This window comes from Carcharhinus amblyrhynchos, chromosome 5 (assembly GCF_965287045.1).
Source record: "Carcharhinus amblyrhynchos chromosome 5, sCarAmb.v2.hapA, whole genome shotgun sequence".
Classification (NCBI taxonomy): Eukaryota; Metazoa; Chordata; class Chondrichthyes; order Carcharhiniformes; family Carcharhinidae; genus Carcharhinus; species Carcharhinus amblyrhynchos.
The window spans coordinates 52,427,588-52,453,892 of record NC_137328.1 but is presented as its reverse complement, the minus strand read 5'-3'; the positions used below and the strand labels follow the sequence as shown (position 1 = coordinate 52,453,892).

The following is a 26,305-nucleotide window of genomic DNA, read 5'->3' as shown; positions in this document are numbered from 1 at the left end:
ATCCAATTTGATTCTTTCTGCTCACTGAGAAATTGAATTGCAGAAATATTCTTACCTTTACACCCTGAATAAGGCCATTCATCAAAAATGTATGCTTGGGAAAGGTTTCATGCAGAACCTGTCAAGAAAGAGAAAAAAGTTAGATATATGAAAGACAGAACCTAATAAATTCTCAGATTTACAAAATTAATTGCTTATCAACAGGCTTCAACTTTTCATGTTTTAACTTTGTTTGGTTCCAGTTACCTTGTTTAGTGATGTGTGCAAATACCACACTAGTTATGCTGAGAAACTTTACATGACACGTGTGCATGTGATTTATTTAAATGCACAGCCCCTTTAATGGATGGTGTGTGACTATGCACAGACATTAACCTAAAAGAGCTGATTATGCACAGCAGTTTTCAGTCTGCCTGCATGACTGAACATTTTACAGGAAACACGGACCAACAGTGAAGACCAGAAAAGCAACGCGACACAAAACCTGTTCCAATACACAGTACACAAATGTCATAAACAAACATAAGTTTTGTTTTATTTCATACCAACACTGAGCCAACATGGTAAAACATGGATTTTATATTCTACAAGTTAATCAACTACCATCCCCATTTCTCAGTAATGGGCACATTAGCAAACTAATTTCCCTTAAGTGGCATGAGACCTTTAAATATTACTTACTTTGCTAAACAATTCTATTCTGTCCATGAGTGTGTTCCTGAGCTCCTTGAAATTTGCCAATCAATGCAACTCCCTCCATCTATTCCCTTTCCAGCATCTGGATAGATTCCTCTACTGTTGCAAATAAGTTCAAGAAATATTGCTTTTTTTCCCTCAAGAATCCGCAGTTTTCTGCTTGCAACGCTGACTTTAGTAATTCCAGAATGAACTATATTCCTCTCCCTCTACTGGAGGGCTGCACAATAGAAAAACAAAACCAAGATCATCTTGGGGCAAGGGGGGGAAATTTAAAATGTGCAAATGGCTAGAATATTAAAAATGTTAAACTGAGGGGGAAGAAAATCAAGAAAATGGGTTGTGGGAAGAAGGGAGGAACTGCAGGAGCGGCATGGTGGCACAATGGTTAGCATCACTGCCTCACAGTGCCAGAGACTCAGATTCAATTCCTGGTTTAAGTCACTGTCTGTGTGAAGTTTGCATGTTCTCCCCATGTCTGCATGGGTTTCCTCCAGGAGCTCCGGTTTCCTCCCACAATCCAAAGATGTGCAGGTTAGGTGGATTGGCTATGCCAAATTACTCTTTAGTGTCCCAAGATGTGTAGGTTAGGGGGATTAGTGGGGTAAATACTTAGGGTTATGGGGACTAGGTCTGGGTGGGATTGTTGTCAGTGCAGACTCGATGGGCCAAATAGAATCCCTACAGTGCAGAAGGAGGCTATGAAAAAATTTAGGTCAGTTAACATATGCTGGAATAACCTGGCCATTGATTGTCATAACCAGGACTATGTTTGGACAAACGTTTGCACTCAAATATTGGCTTTCGGTTATATCCTCTCCCATCCCACAGTTTTGACACAGCCACCACCTCATTTCCAGCATCATCTCAGAGACAGACTACCTGCTCAATTATCTCACTGCTGTTTGTGGGATCTCGCTGTATGGAAAATAGCTGCTGTGTTTTCTGACCTTATAACAGTGATTATAATTCACAAGTACTTAATTGGCTCTGAAGCACTTTGGGTCACTCCAAGGAGACAAAAGATCCAATAAAAACAGGATATGCAGGAAGTATTCAACAGGTCAAGTTCTGTCTGTTGAAAGGAAAACAGTAATATTTTAGACCTATGCTCCAATGCAAGGTCACAGACCTAGAACATAAAACTTTCCACAAATACTGCCTCACTGGCTGAGTACTTCCAGAATTTTCTGTTTTCATTTCAGCATCCACAGCATTTTAAATTTTTAAAATGCCATTTAATTCCAGAACTTTCTGCTTCTGTTCTGATGTTAGAGTCTATTATGATCAATAAAACATTCACCAGTTTTAATACAGTTTTGTCAAAGGGTCATCAGGACGTGAAACATCAGCTCTTTTCTCTCCTTACAGATACTGCCAAACCTGCTGAGATTTTCCATTATTTTCTCTTTTGGTTTCAGATTCAAACATCTGCAGTAGTTTGCTTTTAAACAGTTTGAATTGGTTTGTGTTGGGGAAACTTGTCTCAACAAATCACATCAACTCAAGAGGAATGCATAAGACAACCCTGTGCTGCTACTCTATACACTCGTGTATCAATCATTATTACTGCTTAAAAGTTTACTTGATAGGTCAGTGGCTCACATACTACAGGTAACAAGTTTGGCAATGTTAATGTTGAGGACTTCCTGGGCAACTCCCTCCCAACTATCTACCTTGTGCTGCTATCTCTTCTGGGTCTGTCCTGCTAGTGGGACAGGAAATACCCAGAAATGGTGATGCTGGCATTTGGGACATTATGACTAGGTCAGGCTGTTGCTTGACTATTTTGTGAAATAGCTGTCCCAATTTTGGCACAAGCACCCATATGTTAGCAAGGAGGACTTTGCATAGTGAACAGGGCTGAGCTTGTGGTTGACAGATCAGGGGCAAAAAATAATTCCCAACACTAATGTCTGAAGAAGAGACTCCACACGCCAGTTTAATTTTCAGAAATGTAGTTTGGAATTAATAGTCACTTAATACACCATTAAAATTCATTCACTCCCAAATATCCAAAATTTCTCCCCCATATTTAGAGAATAATTATTCTGTAATTAGCCCATGTTAAATCCCTTTCAATTGTCAAGTCTGTTAGACAAGTTCTATAGTAGCACAGCAACCTTCAGATTTACATGTTTAACTGCACATGTGCTGGCTCCAAAAATTACTGCCTTATTTACACCATACCATAGTAAGTGCTAACATACTCACTTATTAATGCAAAATCTACATCAAAATAACTGGAGATAAAATGATCTTGGATTAATGATGTATTAAATTGATAATGATATTTTTCAAAATCTGGCTCTGGACACAGTTTAGTCACATTTAGCTCATCTAACATCTCTAATGTTGTAAATGTCTGTTCAAAGAATTATGCTTCAGCCTCAGTTTTAAAACAGGTCCAAATGTCTACCACTTTGATTGTCTTAATCTTCAACTTTCCTGAAAAACGTAATTCTACATTCTTGAAAAACAAGTACTCATTTTTCAAATTTGATAGAACTTAAATAAAAACAATGGCCTTCAATGGATTCATTTGATATTACAATGCCAGTTAGACTCAACGCAGTTACAGACTTGGCAGATAAACAGACTTCCCAAAGGTTGGAAGAATTACTGGGAGGAGGGGTCAAAGAAGAGAGAATGAAAAAATATGGTGCAAAAATGCTTCCTCCCCTGGATTATTTTACACAGGGTGTCTGAATTTAGGTTGCTGTCTGATAGCTGGATCTATAGAATCTTTATAAGAGCTAAAATTTGTTGAAAGTTAAAGCTAATATAATATTTTGCTGATCAAACTGCAACTGATGTTTTGCAGACTCACATGTTCCTGGGCATGATTTAACTGGCCAAGATGCAAGTACTGAGAATCTTTTATTTTAAACAAAACAAATGCAAGTTGGGAAAAACAAGTGTTTGAAGTGATCCCAGTGGAAAAGGTTTTAATCTCACTTTAGCATGGTAGTGAAGATTGCAAATTTCCACAACTTGCTTGGAGGTCAAACAATACTCATTCACATATGTAAAATTTGGGTGTTGAGAGGACCACAGGCATCAGACATCATTACAGCCTTGATCCAAAAATTGATTTAAAAAAAGCTACATTCTAGATATGAGGGATGTGAAATATCAAGAAGCCCTATAGTAAAAATTAAATTCAATAGGAATCAAAGAGAAAACTCTCCACTGTTTGAAGTCATGCCTAATACAAGGAAGGTGGCGGCAGTGCTGGAGGCCAGTCATCTCAGCCCCAGGACATTGCTGCAGTAGTTTCTCAATGCAATAGCCAAGATACTGCCATCTTCAGCTGCTTCATCAGTGACTGTCCTTTCAGTTTATTATTTGTCACAAGTAGGCTTACATTAACATGATGCTCAAGTTACTGTGAAAATCCCCTAGTCACCACATTCCTTTTCAGGTACACGGAGGGAGAATTTGGCATGGCCAATGCATGCACCTAGCCAGCACATTTCTTGACCTGTGGGAGGAAACCAGAGTACCTGGAGGAAACCCATGCAGACAAGGGGAGTACATAAAGGTTCCACACAGGCAGTCACCCAAGCCAGGAATCAAACCCAGGTCCATGATTCTGTGAGGCAGTAATGCTAACCACTGTGTCACCATGCCAGCTGCCTTGATTGTGTGGTTAGAAATAGGATATTTGCTATTGAGTAATCTTTTCATCAATTGCAGTGCAATCTAGATATATCCAGGCCTGGGCTGATAAGTGGCAAGTAACAGGCAGTGCAATGGTAAGCTCTGTTGCCACTCAGCACCAGGGACCGGGTTCATTTCTAGTCTCGGGTCAGTGTCTGTGTGGAGTTTGCACATTTCCCCCATGTCTGCATGGGTTTCACCCAGGTGCTCTCGTTTCCTCCTTCCATGCTCCAAAGATGTGCAGGTTAGGTTGATTGGCCTTTCTAAATTGCCCCTTAGTGTCAGGGGGATTAGCAGGGTAAATACATGAGGTTACAGGGATAGAACCTGGGTGGCATTGTTGTCAATGTATGCGCAATGTGCTCAATGCTCTCCTTCTGCACTATAGGGATTCTATGTTAGCAACATGCAAAGATCATTCCAACAACAGAGTCTAACCATCTCCCATATACATTCAGTAGCAGTATCATAACCAAAATCAACAACACCGTGGGCGCTACCACTCCTCATACAATTACTGCGGTGACAACAGCAGTCAGAAATTGGAAATTCTGCAGAGCGCAACTCACCCATTGACTGTCCGAAGCCTTTGCACCATCTATAGGCACATGTCAGGCGTGTGGAGCAACTTCAACAGCATCTAAGAAACCCAACGCCATCCAAGATAAAGCTGAATGTTCACTCAGCACTCCAAGCACCAACTTAAATGTTTACCCCTTTTACCAATGTGACTGGATCCACTGTGTACCTTTTACAAGGCATACTGCAGCAATTCTTTGACAGCACCACCCAAATTGGGAATGTTTTAGAAACCAGTGAAGAACTACCAAAAAAAAATTGATGAAAAAGGATGTGGGCTTTGTTGACTAGATTAACATTTATTGCCCCTCCCTAACTGCTATTGAGATAGTGGAGATCTGCCTTCTTGAACTGCTGCAGGCCATGTGATGTAGAAACACCCAGAGGGCTATTAGGGAAAGAGTTCCACTATTTTGACCCAGCGACAGTGAAGGAACACCGATATATTTAAGTCAGGATGATGAGTGACTTGGAGGGGAACTTCCAGGTGGAGGTCCTCCCCCTACATCTGCTGCCCTTGTCCAACAATATGGTAGTGGTTGTGGGTTTGCAAAGTGCTGTCTAAGGAGCACTGGTGAAGTCCTTCCCCTTGCACTAACCATCAGTGGGTGGAGGGAGTGAATGTTTGTGAATAAGGCGCCAAACAAGTGAACTGTCTTGTCCTGGATGGTGTCAAACCTCTTTAGTGTTTTGGAGCTGTACTCATTCAGGGCAAGTGGAAAGTATTCCATCATACTCCTGACTTGTGCCTTATAGATTGTGGACAGGCTTTCATGAGGTGGTGAGTTACTTGCCACAGGACTCCTAACCACTGACCTGATCTTGCAGATAGTATTTATATGGCCAGGCCAGTGGTAACTCCCAAGATATTGATGGTGAGGGACATGATGATGGTAATGTCTTTCAAAGTCAAGGGGTGATGGTTAGACTCTCTTTTGTAAGAGTTAGTTATTGCTTAACACTTTTGTGGCTCAAATGTTACGTGCCACTTGTCAGACCAAGCCTGGATATTGTCCAGGCCTTGCTGCATTTGGACATGGACAGCTTCAATAGCTGAGGACTTGCAAATGGTAAACATTGTGGAATCAGCGAAGATCCCCATTTCTAACCTTATGATGGAAGGAGGGTCAATGCTGAAGCAGCTGAAGATGGCTGGATCTAGGACACTGCCTGAGTAACTTCTACAGTGATGTCCTGGTGCTGAAATGATTGACCTCCAACCACCATAATTATCTTTTGTGCCACCTATTTCTCCAACCAGTGGAGAATTTTCCCTGATTCCCATTGACTCCAGTTTTACTAGGGCGCCTTGATGCCATATTTAGTCAAATATTGCTTTGATGTCAAGGGCAATCACTCTCACCTCCTGGAGTTAGCTCTTTGTTAATGTTTGAACCAAGGTTGAGATCAGAAGTTAAGTTTAATCAGGGCAGAACTGAAACCGAGTGTCAGTGAGCAGTTATGGCTAAACAAGGGCTTCTATATAGCAATGTTAATGATCTCTTCCATCATTTCACTGATGATGGGTAGAGAGATGGTAAATGGGGCAGGAAGTAAAAAAAAAGGAACAAATGGGGCATGTTCCAGTTGGCAGGCTATGAGTAGTAGAATGCTGCAAGAATCAGTAGTGGGCCTCAGCTATTTACAATTTGTGTTAATGAATTCAAATGAAATGAGTATAGCGTACCCAAGCTTATTGACGATGCAAAACTAGGAAAAATATATAGCTATGAGGAGGCTGTAATTAGACATCAAAGAATCCCTGCAGTGCAGAAGGAGGCCATTCAGCCCACCAACAACAATCCCACCCAGGCCCTATCCACATAACCTCACCTATTTACCCTGTTAATTCCCCTGACACTAAGAGATAATTTACCATGACTAATCCACCTAACCAGCACGTCTTTTGGACCGTGGGAGAAAACGGAGCAGACACAGAGAGAACGTACAAACTCCATACAGAAAGTCACTCAAGGTTGGAATCGAACCTGGGTCCCTGTCACTGAGGCAGCAGTGCTAACTACTGTGCTGCCCATGCTGAGTATGTAACAAAGCTAATGGAAGATAACATGGAGAAGTACAAGGTTATTCACTAGACATGAGGAAAAAAAAGCAGAATATCTTTTATAAGATAACTTGGGTGTACTCATACAAGGAACAGAAAGTTAGCATGCAGATAGAGCAAGCAATTAAGAGGGCAAATTATTGTAAGACGATTAGTAGAGTTTTGCTGCAATTGTGCAGGACTTATGAGACACACCTGACATACTATGTTCAATCCTAGTCCCCATATTTAAGAAACAATCTACTTGTACTGGAAGCAGTACAGAGAAGGTTTACTAGATTGGTCTCTAGGATGAAAGGGTTATCCCGCGATGAAAGGTCAAGTTAGGTATATATTCACTGCAGCTGAGAAGAACAAGGAGGTGATCTCATTGAGGCTGACTGAAATGGTTTATAGAGGATTGACATGGATTTGATAGGCCAAATAGTCTCCTGTGCCATAATGATTTCTGAAACATTCAAGATTATGAACTGGCCTGAAAGAGTAAATAGTAAGACATTGTTTCCCTTCACTAGGGAATCTAGAATGACAGATATTGTTTTAGAATAAAAGGGGCAATTATTTAGGACTGAGATGAGGAGAGATTTCTTCCCTCAAAGTGTTTGAACGTTCAGAATTCTCTACACCAGAGAACTGTGGATGCTCCATCATTGAATACATTTTTGGTGTCTCACGATATCCAGGGATTGGGATGTATGACAGAGCGGATTTAAAGTTCAAGATCAGCCATGGTGCATCTTAAATGGCTAAGCAGGCTCAACAGGTTGTATTGTCTTCTATTTCTGATGTTATGTTCAAGGGGAACAGATGCTTAGGAAAAGCATCACATCCAAGTTGTCCTCCAACTTATACGCTTTCCTAATTTGGAAATACATCAAAGTTCCATCAGCATCATGTTATCAAGATCTTGAAGTACACTGCTTAACAGGGCTACAACAGCTTAAGCTTTCAGCTCCTCTCCACCTTCTCATACACGATGGAGGGGGGAGGGGGGAGGAATTGGTAATAAAAGCAAAGCCCATTTGTGGATAAATAATTGTTTTTCACTCAAGTGGGCAATAAATGTGGTGTGAGAAGGTGGAGTGCCACAATGGATGTATGGTGACCAATGATGGGACTGAGGGTGGGGGAGTTGTAAATGTCATGACATCTAATCGGTCCTCTCAGGGACAGTGCTTAGAGTCCGAGGGAATGGGGGAGATCCTGAATGAATACCTTGCGTCGATATTCACGAAGGAGAGGAGCTTGATGTCTGGTACAGTCTTCGAGGGAGCTGTAGACCAATTGAAGGAACTATCCATTATGAGGGAAGAAGTGTTAGGGCTTTTAGGTAGCATTAAAACTGATAAATCTCCGGGGCCTGATGGCATTTATCCTAGGCTGCTTAGGGAGGTGAGAGATGAAATTGCTGGGCCTCTGACGCAAATCTTTGTCTCTTCTTTGGACACAAGTGAGGTCCCAGAGGACTGGAGGATAGCGAACGTGGTACCGTTGTTTAAAAAAGGTAGGAGGGATAACCCTGGTAACTTTAGGCTGGTGAGTTTGACGTCAGTGGTAGGCAAGTTGATGGAAAGGACTCTTAGGGATAGGATGTACGAGCACTTGGAGCATTGCAATCTGATTAGGGATACGCAGCATGGCTTTGTAAAGGGGAAGTCTTGCCTTACGAATCTGGTAGAATTTTTTGAGGTGGTGACAAAAACGGTTGACGAAGGTCAAGCCGTTGATGTCATCTATATGGATTTCAGTAAGGCATTTGACAAAGTCCCTCACGGTAGGTTGGTAGAAAAGATTAAGGCTCATGGAATACAAGGCCAGGTGTCTAGGTGGGATGAGAACTGGCTTGCTAAGAGGAGACAGAGAGTAGTAGTGTAAGGGTCCTTTTCTAGCTGGAGGTCTGTCACTACTGGTGTGCCGCAGGGCTCAGTACTGGGACCTCTTCTTTTTGTAGTATATATAAATGACTTGGAAGAGGGAGTAAGTGGTGTGATCAGCAAATTTGCAGATGACACTAAGATGGCTGGATTGGTGGGCAGTGAGGAGCAGTGTCTGGCAATACAACGGGATATAGATAGGCTAGTATATTGGGCAGATATATGACAAATGGAGTTTAATCCTGATAAATGTGAGGTGATGCATTTTGGCCAAAATAACGTAGGGGGGAGTTATATGATAAAGGGTAAGCCTATAAAAAGAGTATAGAAATGCAGCGGGACCTGGGGGTGCAAGTGCACAAGTCTTTGAAGGCGGCAGTACAAGTGGAGAAGGCTGTGAAGAAAGCTTATGGTATTTATAGGAAGGGGCATTGAGTATAAGAGCTGGAGTCTAATGTTGCAGTTGTATAGAACATTGGTTAGGCTGCATTTGGAGTACTGTGTCCAGTTCTGGTCGCCTTACTGCCAGAAAGACGTGGAGACCGTAGAGAGAGTGCAGAGGAGGTTTACCAGGATGCTGCCTGGTACGGAAGAACTGGGTTACGAGGAAAGATTGAGCAAACTGGGGCTCTTTTCCCTTGAAAGACGGCGACTGAGGGGAGATCTAATAGAGGTATATAAGACTATGAAGGGTATAGATAGAGTAAACAGTGGTAAGCTATTTCCTATGTTAGAAACGCACAGTGCGAGGGGCCATGGGCTTCGGGTCAGGGGGAGAGGTATAACACGGATATTAGAGGGAGGTTTTTCACACAGCGGGTAGTGGGGGTATGGAATACTCTGCCAAGCAAGGTGGTGGAGGCAGGCATGCTGGAGTTGTTTAAGAGTTACTTAGACAGGCACATGAGTGGGTTGGAGATGAAAGGATATAGGAGATTGTTTTAAATAAGGTTCATTAGCCTTGGGACGTCCCTGGTAATGTATAAGGATGTGGAATGATACTAATGTTTTTCTCTTTTAATTCACAGGTTTTAAGTCGGTCTGCCTTGTCCAACGAGGGGCATACATGCGATGGGTCATACAAGGGCCGCTCTTGGACATTCGAGAATAGCCTAGTACTTCATGTCATTAGTGTACGCTTAAACCGGAGCAGATGCTGGGCAACACGACAGCTCAGTGACTGTTTGCTGTGCAGACACATGGATTTGGGCCAGTGTCTGTGGGAGTTTGCGCATTCTCCCCGTGCTTGCATGGGTTTTCTCCGGGTGCTCCGGTTTCCTCCCACACCCCAAAGATGTGCTCTTAGGCTGACTGGAGGTAATAAATTGTCCCTAACTTAGTTTTCCCTCAAAGTGGAATGCCATAAGCATAGATAAGGGTCATGGGTGGAGGGGGGACTGATAATGTTAAAATGGCAGCGCGGGCTCATTGGGCCGAAGGGCCTCTTTCCCTGGCTGTTTCTGTTCTTTGTTCTAATTAAGCCACTAGATACATGACAAGAGATGGCAAGCCTAATGCTAGTTTCATAGAAGAATGCTACAAAGCAAGTTTTTTTTCCCCTGATTCAATTCATATTTCAACATTTTCCATCAATTGGTAATTAACACTGGGTTTAAGTTTCTAAATAAATGAGACCAAGTTCCACATTATTTATGACCCCACAAGCTGATGTACGATGTAAAACTGGAGATTTTAAATCAGTTCCACTAAAGGGAATCTCTTCCCCTCTCCTGTTCTATATTGCCTCAATATAAACTGTATATAAGTAGTATTAATACTAAAATAGCAGATATCTACATTATTTTGATGACAAGTAGTACATCTTGTAATAGAAAATCCAACTGGTTTAAGTAAAAATTAACTAGATTCTGACAGTTCATTGGATAGTAGCTCTGCTAAAAGAGAAGATTTGCATTTATATCGCACCTCCAGAAGGGCAGGACACCCCTAAGTATCTTACAGCTAATGAAGTATGCACTGTTGTAATGTAGGAAACAGCCAATTTTCACACAGTAAACTTCCAAAACTGCAAGGTGATGATGAACAGATAAATCTGTTTTTGTGAACAGGATTAAATTTTAGCTAGGACACCGTGGATAATTCCCCTCTTGTCTTTGAGATAGTGCAATTTGATCTTTTGCATTCACCCCAGGAAAACACGGAGCCTCTTTTTAACATCTTACTCGAAAGACAACACCTACGATACTGCAGCACTTGCTGAGCACAGCACTCAAATCTTAGCTTTGATTTTTGCACTTGAAGCCTGGAATGGATCTTGAACCTATAACCTTCAGTCTCAGAGGCTAGAGTGCTATGAACTGAGTCACTGTCCACAGTCTGAAATCTAAGAAAAAAACTGAGAGAGCAGGCAAATAAACATCAGCAAAGACTGTGTTTCAGTTTAAAATCAATTATTTTTGCAATGTGGGGAACACTAGCACTGCTCCTTTTTGTTGCACTGTGGGTTTTAAGCAATGTGGGACAGGAATCACATGCAGGTCAGATAAGGTAGGAGTGGCGAGTTCTCTTCACTGAAGAAAATTTACAAACTAGCTGGTTTCATATGACAGATTTATTGAATTTTTCAGCTGCCAAAAAAGCCACTGTACCAATGGTAAATATATATTTACTAAATGAATAAATGCATTTAATATTTAAGCCAATGAAGCAAATCAAAATCATTCTGAATATTGAAGGGTTTCAATTTCAAAACATGACAGTGCTTGCCTCAGGAACAATAATTGTAGTTTTTTAAAAAAATTACCTATATTAATCATAACTTTTGCACTTAGAAATTTGAGAAGGTTATGATCAAAATCCAACTTAGTTATAGAAATAAAATTACATTTGTTACACTTCCATCATACCTCTGAATTTTTTTCTGGCTGTCACTCTTGTTAGTCTGTGAGCAATAAATGCTAAGGTTCAAGCATGATCTAAACTACCTACTTTCCACCATCAGTTGGGTGCAGTTTCAGAACTAGTTCAAGTAATGCTTCACTGCCTGTTGGGGCTACCAAATGCTGACTGGGAAAAAAGCTTTGGACACATTCCAAATAAAATCTCCCTGTTTACTCAATTAATTAATGACTTCCATAATTATGAACTCATTGTTAATAAATGCCAGTAACTTATAAATTTCATCCTCAATTTCCTTTCTGCTGTTTGGCAGCCTATAACATTCTTTGGCAGCCAATAGCAATAATGTGACTGCCTCCTTGCTGTTCCAGCACTGCAATGCAAAAAGGATTTGGCTGAATCAATTCTTTATTTAAATCCTTATGCTAGACAATCTCAATATTGTTATGCCACTTCCATTTCTGTCCCTCTTTAATTTTGCCGTAAGGAATATCTAATTGTTAATCTTGACCTAGCTGCAGCCACATTCTTTCCTGCTTCATCATGAATTGATATTTCATATTTTCCCAATGCATACTATTATAGAATTTATCAGCTTCCACAAAGCTGGTAAAAGGCAATAATTTAACTCTGACCAACGAGGTGAACGTTCTTATGCTGAATCTGTAACATTGCTGGATTTGATGGAGTATAAAATATTACCCTAGTAGATATTTCAGAGTTATTTTTTAAAAATATAGCTTTGTGAAAATCTATGAACTATCACTGGCACAGGAGAGATATAAACAGCAGTTAAGACTCATAATTTCCTATGTAAATTAACTGCCACTGTCTACACTTTAAAGTATGATCAGAATCTCAAGGCTTCCATACAGAAAGTAACTGTTCCAATGGAAGTCAGATCATCTTGTAAGGTTTCAGTAAGGTGTCTAGATCAAGAACAGTGCTCTTGATTTCTGATCTTTCATAATATACTCATACCAAAGAAAGAAAAAGATAACATGTATTACCGGACCATTTCTGTACAATGGCAAACTTTCTTTAATGTAGTAAGCATGTTCAATATAGCATATTGTACTTACGGTTAACATTGGAGTGGTTAACAGTCCCCAGGCAAAGAATTCTAAAAAGATGACAACTACTGCGTGATAAACACTGGGCCGACCAATTCCATGCTGCTGAAAAACAAATATGGAATAGCTTACCATTGGAACAAAATTAATCATAATAACTTACAATGCAATTGGATGTTTTGCAAAGTATAGTAGTTTAACACAAGGCAAACACACTGCTTTTGGTACACTAAGCACTGAGAGAGTTGTAAACATTACACAATGCATAAATTCATATGTTGTAAAGTAGTAGATGAAAGCAAAAGATGTGTGCATATGCAATTTAAGGCATACATACAAGCAATGCACGTGCAAGTAACTTGATTATGGTAATTATGATTCTCTCAATTAAACATCACAATCCTTCGATTCTCTGACTGTTGCCCCATCTCAATCTTCCTTTTGATTTCAAATACGTTCTTACTTCCAGCATCTATAACCATCTCACTCTCAAAATTCCCATTCAAATTCCTCTAGTCTGCTTGCTATCTTAACACACATCATAACTTGCTAATGGGACTTTTCCAGAGTGCTGCTATCCATCTTTGCCTTCAATGATTTAGCTACAAGATCAAAATAAGAGTGAACGTTAGGAATCTGAATTAGGCAAAAAGGAGGAATAGGCCATCTACCATTAAGATCTCAGCTGATCTGGTTGTGGTCTCAGCTCCACTTTCCTGTCTGACTCCATTGCCCAACAAAAACATGTCAAACTCTGTCTTAAACTTCAAGAGATCCGGGCTCCACTACTTTCTGGGGAAGAGAATTACACAAAGCAAAAGGAAACAAAAAACAAAGATTGCTACAAACACAAAGTAATTGATCTGAAAAGGTTAGGCCTATGCATGATGGATTGCAGTGAGCACATTATTCTTCCCCACTGCTCTTCATGTTTTTCAACCTTGTAGGAATGTATTAACATAGATACAGCAATGAAAAAGGAATTAAAGATATCCAGACTAAACATACAAATTAGGAGGCGTAAGCCATGAAATATATGGCAATCATTAAAACACCTGTTTTTTTTTACTGACAGCAAATTTTAACTGAAAATCGTACTGATCCACACTTCAATAAATAATTAGGTGAAGAGAAAATAGAAAATCTCATATCATCATTCAGATGATTAATCTAGCCGTTCACCATTCAGATCAGGCTATGATTTCTCTATATCCATTTCTATTCATATATGCATTATGCAATATTCTTCCAACTACATTAATTTTAAAATCTGTAAAGCATTTCATCACTTCGATAACATATTAACCACCCTAGTTGCTCAAAATAAAGCACAGAAAAATTTTTTCCCATGCTCAAAGATGTCTGCAAGCAAACAGATGTTTCATACAAAGAGGAGGGCAAGGAATTTTCACAATCCCAGATGAAATTGCAGTTGCTCTCATGCCTCACGACCATAGAATATTAATGTAGTAGAAGCCATGGAAATAGATTGCTATCTTTTTGGCAGGGAAAGTGTTTTTTTAATTTGATCTTGGGTACCCAGCACTTCATGGATGTCCAATTTGGCCCCTTATATGCGTCTTTAGATGTTAATTACAAAGGCACCAATGCAACCTTACACAATGAAACGTGTCCACAAATTTGCAGTTTGCCTTTCCCTTCACGAAGACTGCGCAGGATGAGAAGGTGGCATAGTGGTAATGTTGCTGGACTATTAATCTAGAGGCCCAGATTAATTGTCCAGGGGCGCATGAATCCAATTCCCACCATGGTAGTTTGTGGAATTTAAATTTGATTAATAAAATCTGGAATTGCAAACTAATCTCAGTATTGGTGATGATGAAATAATCATTGATTGTCATAAAAACTTACCTGATTCACTAATGCCCTATAGGGAAGAAAATCTGCCATCCTTGCTTGATCAGCCCTACATTTGACTCCAGATCCATTGCAACGTGGTTCATTCAATTGACTCCTAAAATGGTCTGGAAAGCCACTCAGTTCAAGGGTAACTTGGAACGGGTAACATTCCAAGAAATAAAAGAAGTTCTGCCAATGCACCTTTTGAATAGGTATATTTATATGAGTTAATGAGAATAGTGTGAAGTAGGTTAGTTCTTCCTGTTGGTTCCCTCCCTCCTCAACCCAGTCTATTAACTAGGTTCTGAAGGACAGTCGTGATCACCATCTGTAGTGGTTCAGTGGTAAACCCTGAAGTTCCCCATCTAGAGAATATTTTGTGTTGTTACTTCCCTTCAGTACTTCCTCCAAATGATGTTTAACACAGAGGAACAATAGAGACGTGGGAAGTGATGTTCAGTGGCGATCAACAGGAGGTTTATATGATTTAGTTTGGCTTGAAGCCACAAGGTTACAGGACATCTACATTGCTGTGGATGCCCAGGCCTACTTGCACCAAAAATGTTACGTCCGATTTGGTAGATCTATCTTTCCTATAGGACAACATGTTCCTAAAAATGATGGAGTCATCTAGAATTTCAGAGATAATATTGCTGTGCTCAATTGAGAAAATACTTTTTAATCCACACTGTTAAATGACTGTCATTGCATATCATAACTAAAAGCACCAAGTTAAAGCTGAGATGTCATCCAAAATGCAACATCACAAGCATGTTTTTAGAAAGACAATTGTGCTAAATATTTGGCAGATGATCTCAAGAAATACAAATCTTAAACATAAAAAGGAATTTGCATAAGGCAAATAATAAGTGCATGGTCACTTCATTCATCAAAAATAAATGAATAGAATCAGCTGTAGGTTAAACCATCATTTGTCAATTCTTAGTTAAAACCCTGAATATTATATCCCCATACCAATTTCCTGATTCAATATGTATAGCACCCTTAAAATAGATTACCCGGGCTAAATTCTGGTACTATATCTGTTTCACTTATTTCAAGAATAATACATTACAGTAATTGACTGAAACAGCTCCCACCCATGTACTACAACTATATAAAAGCAAAATATTGCAGATGCTAGAAATCTGAAACAAACAAGAAATGCTGGGGAAACAGGTTTAATGTTTCAAGGGAAGACTGAAGAGTCACATAGACTTGAAACGTCAAATCTATTTCACTCTCCACAGATGCTGTCAGACCTGAGTTTGCCAGCATTTTTCTTTTTACTACAATTATATTACATTATGCAAATTTTATAACCAGAGAAATGAGGGGGTATCTTGAAATATCAACTTAAAAACTCTAAAACTTCACATAAGTTTTTAGCTGTTATCTGTTACATGCCCTATTTTTCACCACTATTTTCACAGAACTAATTATGATGCTATATCCCTTCTCATTTTTCTTAATTTGTTTAAATTGGGGGAATTTTTCAATTTGAAAGCAATACAAATGAAAGGCCATGAAATATGCCATTAAGTCTGGCCTTTACCTATTCCACACTCGCTGGAAAATGGAGGAAAATGGAGGACTACTGATACCAAAAACAGAAAACTGCCATAAGTAGCAGTAAAGAAACTTCTACCGTGTTATGAATAGTTCATTTTCATGCCATATTTCAGTACACACAGACAGCATTGCTTAGCACAAATTTCAAACATCACTTTCAGATATTCTGTAATTCCCACAAACAATCTACAAATTAAGTTTCTCACCCAAGCTTTTACAACTTTGGTGTCTTATCCAATGCGTAGCCAAAGATAAGCAGCTATGGGATTCAATCCAAAACTCCCTGCCGCATTAATCATGAACCGCAAGTAACTTGGATCAACTCACTGCTGGAAAAAATAACAGTATCTCAAGGAACAAAGATCAAAATGCTCCCCCACTGAAACATGAATCACTTGGCCCAGCTCATTCCCCAGTACCAAGTCTAGTATGGTCCCCTCCCAGGTTGGGCTGTGGACATACTGTATCAAAAAGTATGGGGACACATCTAACAAATTGCTCTCCATCCAAGACGCTGGCTGTAGGCAAGTCCCAGTCAATTCAGGTGGGGTGGGGGAGAGGAAGGAAGAGAGAGAGAGAGAGAGAGAGAGAGAGAGAGAAAGAGAAAGAGAGAACTGTCCTGCTTTTTCACACCTTTCAGCATCCGATTACACAACTGCTCCTCTGTCTCCTGCAGGCTGCTGGGAGGTCAAGAGCACACTCCAACATTGTGATTTCACTCTTCTTATTCTTGAGCTCCACCCAAAATGACTCATGACAAAATCCCTCCAATTTGTTCTCCCTCACTCAGCTGTGATGTGCTCCCTAATCAGATATGCAACTCCCCCACCCCTTTTATTTCCCCTTCTGTCCTGTCTAAAATGACAATTTCCTGGAATGTTAAGCTGCCAGTCTTGTCCCTCCTTTAACCATGCCTCCTTAATTGCAATATCATAATTCCACGCAGTAATCCAGGCTCTCAGTTCATCTGTTTAACCTGATATATTTCTTCCAATGAAGCAAACACACTCCAGACCGCCAGTCCCAGTGAGCCCCATGGCTCCCTTCTGCTGTTCTTATTCTGCTTTGTTTCTCTCAGTTTCACTTTCTTTCTCCAGCTCTTATGTTTACTGACCTGCTGCTCCAGTTCCCACTCCACTGTTAAAATCTTTCTGAACAGCACCAGCAAACATCCCACCAAAATATTGTTCCTCCAGTTCAGGTGCAACCAGTCCTCCTTGTACAGGTCCCACATTCTTCAGAAGACATCCCAGTGATCCATATATCTTAAGCCCCCAGCCTTTTAACTACGTGTTCAACTGTACTATCTCCCCATTCCAAGCCTCACTAGCACGTGGAGTAATCCTGAGATTATTACCCTAGAAGCTCTGCTTTTTAGCTCCCTTAGGGGGCACGGTAGCTAGCACTGCTGCCTCACAGCACCAAGGACATAGGTTCAATTCCCAGTTTGGGCCACTGCCTGTGTGGAGTTTGCATGTTCTCCCCGTGTCAGCATGGGTTTCCTCCTGGTGCTCCGGTTTCCTCCCACAGTCCAAAAGGCATGCTGGTTAGGTTGGCTATACTAAATTCTCCTTTAGTTTACCCGAACAGATGCCGGAATGTGACAACTAGGGAATTTTCACAGTAGCTTCATTGCAATGTTAACGCAAGTCTACTGGTGACAATGATAAATAAACTTTGATTGACAAAAGCAGGCTGTTACAACCTTTTCTGTTGTCTTCAATTTCTAACTTCTTACTTCTCCAAAATATCCCACAGCAAGCACATTTTGTTTGGCAGATGATCTGGAGGAGGGAACCGAGTGTAGGGTGTCGAAATTTGCTGATGACACCAAGATTGGGGGAAAGGCAAATTGTGCGGAGGGTGTGGAGAGTGTGCAGAAGGATCTAGATAGGCTGGGCGAATGGGCCAGGAAATGGCAAATGGAATTTAATGTTGGCAAGTGTGAGGTGGTCCACTTTGGTAGGAAGAATGGTAGGAAGGACTATTACTTACGTGGCGAAAAACTGCAGCAGGCGACGGTGCAGAGGGACCTCGGGGTCCTTGTGCATGAGTCGCAAAAACCCAGCCTGCAGGTGCAGCAGGTGGTCAGGAAGGCGAATGGGATGCTGGCCTTCATAGCGAGGGGGATTGAATATAAAAGTAGGGAGGTCTTGCTGCAGCTGTATAGGGCATTGGTGAGGCCGCAGCTGGAGTACTGTGTGCAGTTTTGGGCGCCGCACCTGCGCAAGGATATTTTGGCCTTGGAGGGAGTGCAGAGGAGGTTTACTAGGCTGATACCGGAGTTGAGGGGGTTGAGCTATGAGGAGAGGCTGAATAAACTAGGCTTGTACTCGTTAGAGTTTAGAAGAATGAGGGGAGATCTCATTGAGACGTATAAGATGATGAATGGGATGGATAGGATAGAGGTGGAGAGACTCTTCCCGCTTAAAAAAGGCAGTAGGACTAGGGGGCACAGCCTCAAGATAAAGGGGGGGCGGTTTAGAACGGAGTTGAGGAGGAACTTCTTCACTCAAAGGGTGGTGAATATCTGGAATTCTCTGCCCGTTGAAGTGGTGGAGGCTGCCTCGCTAAATATTTTTAAGAAGCGGGTTGATGGGTTTTTGATAAGAGAGGGGATTAAGGGTTATGGGGAGAGGGCGGGAATGTGGAACTGAGCCACGACAGATCAGCCATGATCTTATTGAATGGCGGGGCAGGCTCGAAGGGCCAGATGGCCTACTCCTGCTCCTATTTCTTATGTTCTTATGTTCTTAGATCATTTGCCTGGATCCTAACCACAAATAGGGCGTTCCTGAGGCTCTGAATACCTTTTAATCTCTGACAACTCACCTGTCAATTGATTCTGCAAGGATTTACTGTAGTGTTTTGCCAGCCATGCACTGCACACCATGTTGTGGAGAGAATACTTTAAAGTTGCTAACATCATCAGGTTAAGAAATCCATTACAATGTCTAACATAGGATTGAGCACAGCTGCATGCTCCCCATCCCCCATCCAGTGGCTGGATAGTATATTGAAAGCAGGCAGGTTTACATATCTAAAGTCCTGAATATTCACACTTGCAAAAGAGGAAAGTACACAGACACACATACACATATACATATACATAAACTGGTTAATAGTTTTCAACTGGAATGTACTTCAATTTCCAATATAGCAAACTCTCATTAACAAACATGTCAGATGGTGAAAATTAAATCATTCCCTCAAGGTAGCCAAATTACAGAAGGGTTGAAGAATTTAATTGAGGTTTACTGCTCACATAAGAACATAAGAAATAGGAGCAAGAGTAGGCCATCTAGCCCTTCGAGCCTGCCCCGCCATTCAATAAGATCATGGCTGATCTGTCGTGTCTCAGTTCCACATTCCCGCCCTCTCCCCATAACCCTTATCCCTTCGTTTATCAAAAACCCATCAACCCGCGTCTTAAAAATATTTAGCGAGGCAGCCTCCACCACCTCAACGGGCAGAGAATTCCAGAGATTCACCACCCTTTGAGTGAAGAAGTTCCTCCTCAACTCCATTCTAAACCGCCCCCCCCCTTTATCTTGAGGCTGTGCCCTCTAGTCCTACTGTCCTTTCTGAGCAGGAAGAGCCTCTCCACCTCTATCCTATCCATCCCATTCATCATTTTATACGTCTCAATGAGATCTCCCCTCATTCTTCTAAACTCTAATGATACACAGCACCAGAATTATTTATTTCCAAGAGACTCACTAATTAGAAGCACCACCACATTACAGTAACAAAAATATCCTCATTCAAAATGCATTTCATTTCAAAACAGGGGGAGCATAAGAGTGAAATTTTAAATAGTAGGAACTTTCTAATTAATCTACACTACAGTATTGCATTTTGAGTTTCTCTCCAAGACAAGGAAACTACAGGGGAAAATCTGGTTCAAATCTATGCTAGATGCATATGGGGATTTCTTTCATTTTAAAAAGATCAGTGACAGCAACAAAACATTGGGAAGGTTTTATCACTAATGTGCCAGGAGAGGTGCATCAAGGTATGCCGGGGATAAGAAGATTGTTGTGATGTTGTCTGCAAGCCAGTGCAGACAATGATGCGTACCTTTCAGAAGCTGCATAGTGCTATTACTATGACATCACCATGCAAGACTAGAGGATGAAAAGTACAGTCTCTATGTTGGATGTTCACTATTTCCTGTGGTCTCTACTGCTGATGTTCATGCTGCCTGTGATTCTATTATAAGACTTCCAGCTTATGAGTCAGACATATAGTCAGGTAATTAGCCCATGTAACTGATAGGACCCAAGTTAGATCAAGACCTGCACAGAGCTGTATATAGTTGTTGCTAGTAATAAACTTCCATGCAATTGTGTTCAACTAGAACCCTCAGTCTCAATATCTTGCTTAGCAAAGAGACAGATCCCACCCATAAAGTCTACATCAAGACTTTAACACATATGGCAGCAGCAGACCATAAGAGACCACAATTGTGACTTGTGCTTTCCTCCAGATTTGCATCCAGGCACACTTATAATCTGGCAACAACTTGTTTTAAAGATTGTAAAACCGTGAGAGTACTGTTAAGTTTTCTTGTCCTGTTCGTCACATCCTCCCTCAAACACTTGAGTGAATGTCTACAAAACTGTTTGCACTTGTCCCACTCAATATTTTTATTACTTCTTTAGACGCATTTTAATTACATATGTCACATGAAAAATTGAAAATCTGCCCTGTTCACAGGTTCTTAGATATTCTATGTCTGAGTGATAATTCATGTTCCATTTATATAATCAAGTCTCCAAATTTATGATTTACAACAATTTTGAGCTTGGGTGTATTTCAATGAGATTGGGAGAATACTTGTATATAATTTGACATGACCAAAACAAAGACAGCATTGAGTGCATTTTCAGATCCAGCATCTTGGTTACACCCAAAGAGGGAACTGCACGTCAGCAAATATTGTTCCATTTTACCAAGAGGTGAACTGCAGAGAATAGGGGGAAGAAAAAGATCATGGCCTGGCAGTCATCCTCATGATGTCAGAATGAACATGCCTACTGCTCAAATTTGAAAACAAAACCCATCTTCTTTGAAGTCAGCCACTTGCTAAATCACGTCCATGTCATAGCCCAACAACAAAGCCGTCCAGTTTCTCGGTGGTCCTAAAACAGACCTGCAGCCTCCTATTAGCATAGACAGCCACTTGAACACCTGAAAATTATTAAAGGCTAATTACAGCATCTGATATTTTCTGGCAGTTCATAGGCAAAATTGGTTATTTTTGTCTCCATTTTCAGACTAGAGGATACGTAGAGCAAAGATTAAATTTTTCCTCAGTTTCATCTAACCAAAGTTTTCACGGATCCACCTCCATGCTGCTGATATTAGTGATACAGGAAGAATGGGCAAGCAGGGACCGCTCTTAGGTTTATAAACCTACCTCCCTGACCTGTTGATCAGGTCCCTAAGATCTGGGAATACAATTTATATAGCATCTTTAACGTAATAACTCCATGAAGATAGAGATCAGTTAAACAAGCTAATATTATGCACATATCTAGGAGATCCAAATTTTCCTAATACTGCCCTGTTCCTCGTGGAAGGCCTCAGGTAAATTTATTTGATAGGGACTGCAAGTTACAGTGTTGTCTTTAACCCACTGGGAATCTGTATGTCACACAATTAATTCACATTGGGAACAATACAATTTGATGGAGTTTGTGACTTTGTATATTTGCCTATAAAGTTTGCAGCAGTGGTACCATGCGAACCATATAAACAGGGAATGACTATTCCCAATAAATCATTGAATCCCCCGCCATCATCCTGGGAGTCACCACAGACCAGAAATTTAAATTGATCAGCCAAAGAAATACTACTAGAACAGTAAGAAGTCTCACAACACCAGGTTAAAGTCCAACAGGTTTATTTGTAGCAAATGCTCTGTGGCAGGTAGTTCCCCTCATGGCTCACAAAACCATACTATTACTTGATAAAGGACAGAGGGAGGGGTATGATGCAACGCTCACCACTTTGCTGGAGTAAAAGCTTCAGCACCACCCAGGGCAAAGCAGCCCACGAGTGGCACCTGTTCCATGGCTTTAAACATCAATTCAAACCACCACTGTTCCATCCACAAGATGTACAACAGCAAACCAAGATTTCTTCAACACAACCATCCAAACTTGAAATTTGTACCAAGAAGATGAAGTGCAAGAAACGCATAGGAACTTCAGCTCTTTCAAGTACCTTTCCAATACACCATCCTAACTTTGAAATATATTGACATTCCTTTATCATTTCTGGATCAAAATCTTGGAATTTCTTACATGGAGTAGTCCACCACACTGACTGCAGCTGTTCAAGGGAAGAATGAACAATAAATGCTGGCCTTGCCAATGGTCTCCACATTCTGTAAATTAATACAAGAAGACATTCTAAAGACCTTACATTTCTAGTTAAATTACATTTAAATTTCAATTTCTGGGCATTAAAACCAGTGTGTTGTTCCTTCAATCTAAATTTTGGATTTGGCCAGATCAGAGGAAAGCATGTTTATGTCAAATGTGCATCTTCAACTTAATTCTTAATTAGATTTAATGCCTCATGGGTCAAGCATGTTAACAGGTGTAAACATCACCCATTTTGTGAAGTATGCAACTCAAGAACATTAGTGACTTTTTTAAAAGTTATTAGCTTTCAAACATGGATTTTGAGTGACGTTAATGTAGTGAAATGTTTACTACCAGCAGAAATTTTGCCAAAAGAAACCATCTGTTACAGTCCTAACAATTGTGGTAGACTGGTTTCATTTTCTTTTACAGCCATGATTCAAAAATTTCTTGACAAAATACGTATGCAACATGGTCACTTCTGCAACAAATTATTTGGAAGATTTGAATTAATTGACATGACTCATTTGATAAACACAAGCCCTTTAACACTGTACACTCCAATTACTTATCTTTAAGTTGCTTATAATTCTGATTTTAATTACTTTTAAAGAGCCAAAAGTTGATTGGCTTTTTTTTCCAAGCATCGTTTCCTCAAATGTAAGTTTTGAAAAGCTTCACTTCTTTAAAACTTCAGGAAATGGTTGAATAATTGAACAGAATGACATAGAACCCTCACAGTTCCAGTATACAACCTCAATCTACAACTCCCAACTATGTCAACTTCTCCCAGTGACCAAAAGACAAATTTCACTTCAGGTTAATGTATACACAATAAAAAGGCCAATTCTAATGCAATTCTAAAACTGTCACACTCTGTACAGATTTGTAGAAATATTTTGATATATTTTGTCCAAACTGTATTGGTCAGGGTGGGTCCAGTTTCGTTCTAAAGCATCTTACCAGCTACTTCCTTTATAAACACAGGAAATGTGATCATAAAATTGCTTCTGTCACTGGATATGAGACTCCGATAAAACAAGCTCTTGGTCTGCAAAGATTAGCTCTGCAGCAACTCAGCATCCATTATAGCCAAAGCTTCCCACTGTAATTAACATCCAACAGAAGCACAATCTGCCAAAGCAATTAGCTGTGGAAGAGCTATTCCAGGAACCTGTCAAACCAAGAAACACCTTTCAAGAAATGTAGTTGCCACGATCAAGTCCACTTTATAATTCTGTGTTTAAATTATTCTGCCTATATTTCCTCAAATATAAAGAACATTATGCTAACAAAACTGTTTGCTTAAGACTATATTTGAAGATACAGAACAGAAGCACAACATACATTAACCTAGTCACGCACTGTTATTTGTGGAGGAATAGGAAAACAGAATTATAGAAAAAAATTCAGCAGTTCCTAAAATTAATACCAATCACCCCCAGCCTCAAATATATTTTTTCCAAATTAGTCATCTCTTCAGAGAGTTCATCTCACCCATTTTCCAACCTTAGCCAAATTGTTACACAATTCTAAATTGAACATACATTCTCTCTTTCAAACTAAGAGTCCGTGACTGTACCTCCACTGTTAGCTCAGAAATGGGGGTCGTCATTTCTGATTGTACGTTGTTCAATATAATACAAAACTAATCAGATAATGAAGCAGCCCATGTCTGCATGTAGCAAGGTCTGAACCACATTCATGTTTGGGCTGGCAAGTAACATTCATGCCACACAGGTGCCAGAACATCCCCAAAGAGAATAAATCTGACTATCGGGAAAATCCTGGAATGGTCTCCCCTAACAGCACTGTGGCTGTAGCTACAGCGCATTGACTTGCTGTGTAAGAGGTCAGCTCACCACCACCTCATCAATGGGAATTGGAAATTATTAATAAATGTTGTTCTTGCCAATGATGCTCCCATGCCAAACAACAGGATCCCTCAGTTCCAGACTTTGTGACCATCACACAGGGTTCAATTTATTTACATCTTTAAAGGCCTTAAATAAGTGAACAATCTCTCATCTGGATCTTTTCTCCCCCAAAAACAGGAGGCTATAGCACAGTGGTATTGTCACTGGATGAGTAATTCAGACACCCAGGAGACTGGGGTCTGAATCCCACCACATTTACATTTCTACATTTAGAAAAAGTCTGGAATTAAAAGGTCTAATGATGACCATGAAACCATTGTCAATTGTTGTAAAAACCCATCTGATTCTCTAATGTCCTTTCGGAAAGGAAACCAAATGCCCCACTTGGTCTGGCTTACATGTGACTCCAGATCCTCAGCAATGTGGTTGACTCTTAAATGGCATTCAGCTAATGGGCAATAAATGTTGGCCCAGCCACCGATGGCTACAAATGAATTACCCATGAAAGAATTTTTAATATCCCCAAATCTTCTACTGCTCGTTCCAGCTATGATATGTTCATGTCAGGCAACCAAAACTGCACAAAATACTTCACTTACAAAATACAGACTTATTTCTATCTCCAGGGATTGGTGCTCCACCCTTCTGGCTATACAATTAATCTTCTTTACAGCTGCTACATACAGGGCAGGCTGCTTTCAGTTAACAAACCATCAATAGCTCTACATTCCTCCCTTACATTGTGCACATGAGAGCTATATAGCTTATGTCCCCATAGCTCTTGAATTTGTGTACAAGAATGTCATTCATCAGTTCAATTTCCCCATCTATCTAGATCCCTTATTGTTTGCATCAAGTTCTTTCAAACAAAAAGCACTAGAGCATTTGTTTGAAGCCCTCATATTGTAGTAACATTTTACACTGAATTCCATGATATTTGGAAATCTCAGTACTTAACACCAGCGATATAGGGCTAAAATGGAAACCATCTCTATGCCAAGTCTTACATTATTCAATCAAAATTCTTACTTTACTCCAGCAAATGTGAGAAAGTCATTCCCTTTGGGATAGCACTCAAGAATAATGCCGAAATTATTATAATTACATACTTATTAGAACCAAACATTATGTATTCTTAGCTGCTCCATTCTCAACACTATTCCAAAGATAAAGAACCTGACCTCAATTTAATAGGGTTCAAACTAATTTGGACAGTAACAAAAAAATGGGCAATAGTAAATCAGTAGCAGGCTTAACACTACACCCCTTCGTTGTCATGCACAACATAAAATGAGTTGTTGTTTCATCATTTCCCATTTTGTATATCATCCAATTTGACGCAATGCTGAGTTTTCTGCACTCCTGGCTCCTTGTGTCCTGAAGTTTGGAGCATCAGTGTGTTCATGTTATAATGCAAACTGCTGGTGCATGAATTCATAGATCATAGAACCCTACAGTGCAGAAAGAGGCCCTTCAGCCCATCGAGTCTGCACCGAACACAATCCCACCCAGGCCCTACCCCCATATCCCTGCACATTATACCCACTAATCCCTCTAACCTACGCATCCCTGGATACTAAGGGGCAATTTCTTAGCATGGTCAATTAACCTGACATGCACATCTAAAGGACATTAGTGAACCAGATGGGTTTTCCCAACAATTGACAATGGTTTCACGGTCATCAGTATATTTTTAATTTCAGATATTTTTATCGAATTCAAATTCCACCATCTGCTGTGGTGGGGTTCGAACCCAGGTCCCTGGAACATTGGCTGAGTTTCTGGGTCGGTACTCTAGCTACAATAGCACTAG

The 26,305-nt window shown here is 40.3% G+C and overlaps 1 protein-coding gene across 2 annotated transcripts in view; it reads right to left on the bottom strand.

Moving 5' to 3' along the window:
- The window catches only part of LOC145343027 (solute carrier family 71 member 1-like), an 88,965-nt gene that overhangs the window by 46,361 nt on the left and 16,299 nt on the right, over window positions 1-26,305 (bottom strand). Inside the window, exons 2-3 of one of the 2 annotated variants that reach the window (XM_080188769.1) lie at window positions 12,819-12,914; window positions 56-118 (exon numbers count right to left, since the gene is read on the bottom strand). In XM_080188769.1, coding sequence (XP_080044895.1) covers window positions 56-118; window positions 12,819-12,914 — 159 coding nt within the window. The remainder of the gene's footprint in view (window positions 1-55; window positions 119-12,818; window positions 12,915-26,305) is intronic. The other variant, XM_080188770.1, reaches the window with a different exon arrangement.